Genomic DNA, 7,557 nt, shown 5'->3' on the forward strand with positions numbered 1-7,557 from the left:
CTGGGCCCGGCCGTCCAGCCAGTTTTTGACCCAGCGCAGAGTACACCTGTCTAAGCCGTGAGCCGCCAGCTTCTCTAGGAGACTGCTGTGGGAGACGGTGTCAAAGGCCTTACTGAAGTCCAGGTAGACCACATCCACAGCCTTTCCCTCATCCACTAGGCAGGATATATATACATACGTCTTATAGTAAACAGGTAATTTTTAGTAAGCCGCAGCATTAGTTTCAGTTAGACAGTCACCTAAAATGTACCTAAGAATATAAAAACTTTTAACATTATCTCTGCTAGGGTAACTTTAAAATTTTTGCTTCATGTCATAGAAGAAAAGTAAGATTTGTGTGTAGACGGTTTTGTTTATATTAAACATTAGCTCGTTTCACACACTCGATAACCAACCTTTAGCAGCTCAGCTCATTAAACATAATGTCTTGCTTTACATCAGTTCTATCTGAAGAGCTCTTCATGTTAAAAACAGGCAACGTAGCACTATTGTTACTGGCTTCGTATCTTGGAACCCAAACAAGAGGAGAAAGATAAATATTGTAGAGAGAGATACAATTACAGCTTTCTGGGCATATGAATATTGGGATCAGTGGAATTTGAGATTTAGATTTTATTTGCAGCTGGCAAAAATAGTAAATATTGAGCCTAATTCATAATATAGTTATTACTGGTTTTACACTAATACAAGGTTAACAACAGCAGACAGAATAAAGGAGTGTTCTATGAGTCTTTCTTTATTGAGTGTGAACACTTGGGAATTTTTTTATGCTATCCCTGCTTGGTGAGACTGACCATGAACAAGGAGGCAGCCAAGGTAGTACAAATTCAACAACAGTGTGCATGTGTGGATCTTGTCAGTATTATGAGAATGCCTTGATTTTATAACTTTTCTAGACTATAGTTCACAGATGAACTGTCACCTTGTTATTCTGTATCATGTATAAAAAAAAGCCACAATTTATTTATTGCCTGTACTTTTATAGCATTTCCTTAATAAATCTTCCATGTACTGGCCATTATTTTCAGTAATATTTTGGAACATTTCCAACATAGAACTATACTAGTTATAGGAATTGCATGATTTTTGTTCATGGTGTGCTTTGAAGATGTAATGTACATTTTCCATACAACTGTTTAACATAAATGCCCACTTCAGAATATGTGAATTTTTTCTTATTAATATGAACAATATTGCATGACAAATACTCAGCTGTATAAGCTTGCTGAGATCTTTATTAATATTTTAAATTATATAATGTTTAAAAATAACTGCATTTTAGCTCCATTCAGCAGAGGGAAAAGTTGTTATTTGGGCAGCCAATTCATTTAATTAGAAAACTGTTCTAAATTTACTTTAAAAATTTTTGTAATGTGAGTATTAGTGTGTTTAAGAGTATTTGGCTGTGGCCTTATGTTGCTACACTAAGTTATAGGTATGTCATTTAATTAGATTTCACTGAGGAGTAATAAGCCTTCAAGGATTATTTATGCATAAACTGAAAGTTACCGTGCCTTTTGGAAATGCAACTGTTGCTGCAGTGGAACATCTAAATAGTGAAATATTTATGAAAGCAAGGAGTATGGGATGCAGCGGGGAGCCCTTCTTCAAAGCCAAATGCCTGTTCCTTTCTGCATGCTTACACGTAATTATTTTTCTAGGCTCTTTATGTTAAAATTCAGGTAAGTTTTACATTAGAACTGCTTGTGGAGCCTACTAATTTTGACTTCACAATCTTTTAATTTTTACGGGATGTTGCTTCAGATACTGTGTAGAACCTGGTCCCTGCTGCTGTTGGGAGACAAGACCGTATGGTTTTCGAAGCTTTATCTATTAATATATAATCCTTACTCTACAACTGCATACCTTTTTCTGTGCTTGCAACAAAATCAGCAGACATGTTGTTGTTTCCCTAATGTATTCCTTATTCCTCTGAAATTTGAATTTTGGATACTTGTAGTGAGTTATATTGGCAGTAAAACAGCAGTGGTAAAATTGTGTTCAGAGGAATACAACAATTTATGATTAACACCTGCTAAATATTATATGAGGCTGTATGCAAAAAGGTTCTCGGAAACAATGCTGCAGTTTGATACTGTCAGGTGAAATGCAAGACCACAACAGGAGTTAGGTAGCTATTAGTTTATTGATAATACACTCACACTGCAATCAGCATGGGGAGCCACAGTAACTGCACGGAGGGTTGCGAGGGAAAAGTGGACAGTCTGGTCAGGCGCCCGATCGAGGCTCAGTCCAGGGACGTCCCCTCAGCTTAGATACATATATATATATATATATATATAACCTGCTGTCAAAAAGAAAAAGTATCATGCCCACCTGGTTACACATCAAACAATACAATGCTGCAATAACAAGAAGCTCAGGTCACTGTGACCTGATGATCATCAGCGGGGGCAAGATGTTTGCTTTGTGAACTGGGATTAGATGACGTGCATCGAGCCGTGTCCTCGACTCCTCGCCGATCTTCCAAGTCCTCCCCTTGCAACTTGCACATCCCAACGTGGTGCATTTCTCTGTACAAACTGCAGGGACCAGATTCCAAAACTGGAGTAGATGATTTTAAGCATAGTTTTTCTTTATCCTTGTGGTATAGCTATTTACATTTGCAGCAGCACAGATATTTATGTGTTAAAAGATATATATATAAAGTATGTTTCCTATTATTTCTGTATTTAAAAAAAAAAATCTAATGCAGAAGTATTCTTAAGTTCCTTCCCCAATATAATCTGAAAATTTATACTGTGTTTTAGGAAGACTTTTGAAATAATGTACACAAACAAAGATTACCTGAAAATACTGCCTGAAGGAAGACAATGAGAATCAGATGGCAATATGCCATCAATAACGCTCAGAAATGCAGCTATTTTGAGGTTAGCATTTCTTTTGTTCACTTGGCTGTCTCTATTCTGGCTGATTCACATCAATCCCAAAGCAGAAATCATCAATAAGGTGCTTCATTAAGACATGGAAAATAGTCTTCAGTCTTGAAGAGGACTGGAGGTTCATAGAGGGTCTGTTGTTGTCGTGAGGAAGACGATTTCTGCAAATTAGATAAGTTTATTTTTTGCCTTCTTAAAAAAGCAAGTTTTAAAACAAAGCCTGCAGAGCTAAAATGCAAAACAAGAAAAGTTTTAAAGGCGTATCTCCTTAGTCAGGCGAATTTTTAATCATAGCTCAGATGGGTCTAGCATATTCTTAATGCTAGTGAAGAAAAGCAGCCTTTGACTTTTGCCATTCTATCACCTGAACAGACGCAGTCCTGGAAAGCGTATGATATGCCAGCTTTGCAGCAGCCAAACGGGTAATCTTTTCCAGCTGATGGTATAGTCATTGTAACCTTCATCCTTCCAAAGCCATATACCTTTACGTGTCCTGCTCAGGCCTTTGAGTTCTCCTCAGCCGCTTCCTTTGAGTTAACCCTAGCCTGTGTTCTCATTTACTTAGTTAAAAAAGTCTGCATATGGAAACGCACCTAGCAAATGCTTCTTCCGAAAAGGTTGCTGCTCCTGCTGAGCTTCTTCATCAAATACATGTTAGATTATATGTACTGTGACATACCGTTAAAAGTAATACGGTAGTGGACTGGAAAAGAGCTGTTACGCTGTTTTTCAGGAAGAGCGTACAAGTTTCTTTTAAATATTAACTGTACGTTGTTTTGCTATACCAAATGGCTCATTTAAAGAGAGAACAGCAAGGACCACTACTGACTGTTGTGTCAGCCCTCCTGCATGTAAATAATGCTGCACTGCAACACAGAGCCAGCGTACGTTTTCAACATACAGTCTTAAATAGAAGGCTCGAAATCAAGACTTCATTCATTAAAAATTCTTTTGGACTTATGAAAAGATTTTGATGAACTATTTTGCAGAGCTCTCAGTCAGTTTGTCTGCAGAGTTCTTCAGATACTTTTTTGCCTGTCTGGGATGAGGAAATTAAGAGTCTCTACCAATAATAAAGTTAAAAGCATACCAAGTATCATGAGTATACTTGGAGTTTGGAATGCGTTGATTTATGACATTTAAATTGTATTTGTCTTTAACTTTACGATACCATTAATTTCTCTGAAATAAGTTTGTTTTGCCATTCAAGTTGTAATGAAATAAAAAATATAAACAAAGATTGGATCTATAAATAGTGCATCAGTGTTCTCTATATCAGAAATTTTGCCAAACGTATAGACAATCTTTGAAATCAAAGTTCTGTTTTTAAAAATTATTTCCTATCCTGTACTGCCCTATGAGAAAACACCTTGCAAGCAAGGGAAACTAAGGTCACAGGTATTCTGCAACTCATGACACTGATGTAAGAGGCACTGTATTTGCGTATGTACAAATAATAATTTCAATAATTTCAATCCCGTGAGGAAATTCATAGGCAGGCACAGTACCCACAGTTGCCTAAGTACACATTTATGAATAGTTCTTTTTGCAGCTGCTTAGCAGACATTTTTACCTTTTGAGAGAGTCTACATCCTTAGTGATATTAGAAGTCTTACAGTACTGTACTTTACACTGCCTGGTATTCACAAGGGAAGAACTTGGGGCAAAATCTGAAAGTGAGATTACAAATACACAGCTTAAGAAATACAAAATATATCCTTTGTGTAAAGAAACATACATTCAAATGGGAAGAGTGAGGGGACTTGACTACAGTACAGTTGTAGTAGGAAAATGTGAACTACAACTACAGTGAAAATCACGATACTGGTATAGCCTTCTTTTCTGAAGGGTTGATGTACTGAGTGAGCTAATTACATGTTAGGCATGAGCAGAAGTCTCTGTAGGCATTTTCATTCAGACATGCTTGTGTTTACTAGTGAAAATAGATATGCAATACTCGGTATCACTGCAGAATAGTAACCTGCCTTTTAGTTAATCAGTTAATACCAGTAAGTTCTGAGGGTCGATTTTATTGCTATCCGTACTCAAACCAAGGAACCACTGGACGTGCCAGTGTCAGCTTGCTGACGCTTTCGAAGACCTTCCACCTTACTAATTGTGGAAAAACTGCTAAGCTGACAAAGTGTTCCCATGCAACACTAAAAAAGCACTTTATTAGAACTTTCAAACTTTTCAATTGAAGATTATTAATTCTGTGGTTGACAACTGTTTTTAGCAACAAAATGGAAAATACTGTTGAATATTCAAGACAACTGCTGCAGTTGTTGGTTTTTGCAATTGGCCCATAAATAGCAGCTTTGTGTTGTTTGTTTTTTTTTTTTTAAAAAGAAAAAATGACATCTCTCTAAACTTCAACACCAAAGAAAAATGACAGAATGAGAAGTTAACTAACTTAGACTACACAGGAAATAGCAGTGAAGAACAGGTTTCCTGAACTGAGTCTTGCCAAGACAATACATATTCTTTTTACAACTATTTTTCTCTGCTGCCACATGTGCTTGCAATATGTAGGAACACAAATGCTTCAACAGTCCCAGCCATCTTCCTCTCCCCCTCTGCAAACCTACTTTATTTCAGCATTCTCACCAGTATTATGATACAGAAGCCTGAGCTAGTACAGGATGAATATAGGAAAAGATAAAGAAAAGTATCTGGGAGCTGACAAGACGCAAGGAGGAGTACTTATAAATGGTGTATTGGCAGGTGATGCCAAGAAGCATCAGGTGGTTCAGAAGATTTTTTTTTTTTAACCAGAAGGTTATTTTAAAACTAGGGCATAGTGCCAGTATTTAAGGCTAGGTATGGCATCTCTTTGAAACATACTAGAGAGAGCACTTCAAGTCTTCCGCAGAGAAACAGTCCACAGGTAGTAATGACGAAAGGTAGAGAAAAGTGCACCCTTAGAAAGTTTAACAAGGTGCTTACATGATTACTGAACTGTGTGGACTGAGTAGAAACAGAACTTTTATTTTAAAAATATTGTGCAGCGTAGTTTTCATCTCCTTTTTTGGTAACATTTCTGCAGTGATATTCTTAATGCACTATGATCCTTTAACAGTGTTGTCTGTGCAGGCTCTTTCTAATTGCTTTGCATACCATCAGAGATCAGGGGTGCTTTAATATAATGCCTTGTTCATTATGGGCTTGTTTGTGCCCTTCATGTTCCCTTTTTCATGTATTCAGCCTTATTTTGGAAAGTTACACAAATCCTTGTAAGAATTTGTGATTTTTAAGTTTGGGTTGTTTTTTTTTTTTTTTAATTAAGTCTGAGAACTTCGCAAAAATCCTAATACAGTATATGAAAGTTTTACAGTTAAATTCAGATATATGTGCAACAAACTTACTATTATTTTAATCACCCACTCTGGTAAGCAGAGCAACTAAGCTGGTCACATGATAACAAAAGCTTACTTACATTAAGGAAGGATGGTATGCTGATTGTGTGCAAGATTTTCTTGAATGTGCTCGGAAAAGCTCCAAGGTCTGTTTCTGCCTTTATGACCCGTTCTTCCAGTCCAGCTACGCTATTTCCAACCATCTTCACAAAAGCCTAGTGTGAAAAAACCAAAAGAAATCCAACTTTTTCACTAACAAATTAAAACAGGATTATGTATTGCACGACAGTGGTGAAAGTTCCATTAATTAAATGAGAAGGAGTCAAAAACTCCATGCTCTATTTCCCTTCCACCTACAAGTCCATTTTATTGCTAAAAATAACTTGAGATACTCAAAAGGCTGCAAAAACAGGTTAAATCTAATAAAACAATCAGTCTTCTTTTTCCTATTTGCCTTTCAAATAACTAATTTAGACTTCCATCTGCCTTTCTACTAAAAGGGGGACCAAGGATCTGAATCAGTTTTGAAGCTTTACCAGGGATCAACAGACCTCTCATTCTACTAGTCTCCGAATGGCTCCCAAAACAGTAACTTTGAAAGATACTATTAAAAAAAAAAAAAGAAAAAGTGGTACTATTACTTTCCAAAAAAAGAAAGATGGCTGCCTTGCTTCAAGCAGTAAATTAAAAAAATGTTTTGTTTTGTTTTTTTTTTTAAAAAAGGCATTTTGTTATAGAATGCCCATAGTCTCCAGAAATTCTTAATAAATTGTGTTCTCTTCATTAACGCTGAAGTATTGAACCCAGATTGGGCATGGGGAGCAAAACGGACCTGAACCCACTCCACGTGCATGCACGTGCACAAGACACACAATTACAGCATATCATTGATTCTTCCCCCTATTGAGAAATGGAATATCAAATACATACCTCTAGTTTGTCAATCTTCCTGTATATCTGTCTCATTTCTGTAGCTTTTGTGTAAATTTGAGGTATACTTTCATTGACAACTTGAGAGGAATCACTTCGAATCTAAAATGATTCGAAGAAATAATACAAAAGTTAAAATGTTAAGTAGTAGATTTTATTCCGGAAACTAGAACTGTGCTCCAATTAACAGATTAAAACTCGTAGTTTAAAAATACTAGATTAGTATTAGTATAAGAATACTAGATTAAAACTAATAAGCTAGCTTCTTTGTACAGTTTAGTAAGTGCCTTTGAACAAAATTTATTTTGCATAGGCAAATATTTACCTTTATAATTATATTAAAATTATATTATATTAAAAAGAGGCTGCCT

The 7,557-nt window shown here is 36.2% G+C and overlaps 1 protein-coding gene across 1 annotated transcript in view; it reads right to left on the reverse strand.

Moving 5' to 3' along the window:
• Positions 1–2,605: 2,605 nt before the first annotated feature.
• Positions 2,606–7,557, reverse strand: part of LOC103896780 (biogenesis of lysosome-related organelles complex 1 subunit 4) — a 7,270-nt gene continuing 2,318 nt past the window's right edge. The window contains exons 3-5 of the mRNA XM_009276686.1: positions 7,187–7,288; positions 6,337–6,471; positions 2,606–3,061 (exon numbers count right to left, since the gene is read on the reverse strand). Coding sequence (XP_009274961.1) covers positions 2,963–3,061; positions 6,337–6,471; positions 7,187–7,288 — 336 coding nt within the window. The 3' untranslated portion in view covers positions 2,606–2,962. The remainder of the gene's footprint in view (positions 3,062–6,336; positions 6,472–7,186; positions 7,289–7,557) is intronic.

Source organism: Aptenodytes forsteri, unplaced genomic scaffold, assembly GCF_000699145.1.
Source record: "Aptenodytes forsteri isolate BGI_AS27 unplaced genomic scaffold, ASM69914v1 Scaffold97, whole genome shotgun sequence".
Classification (NCBI taxonomy): domain Eukaryota; kingdom Metazoa; phylum Chordata; class Aves; order Sphenisciformes; family Spheniscidae; genus Aptenodytes; species Aptenodytes forsteri.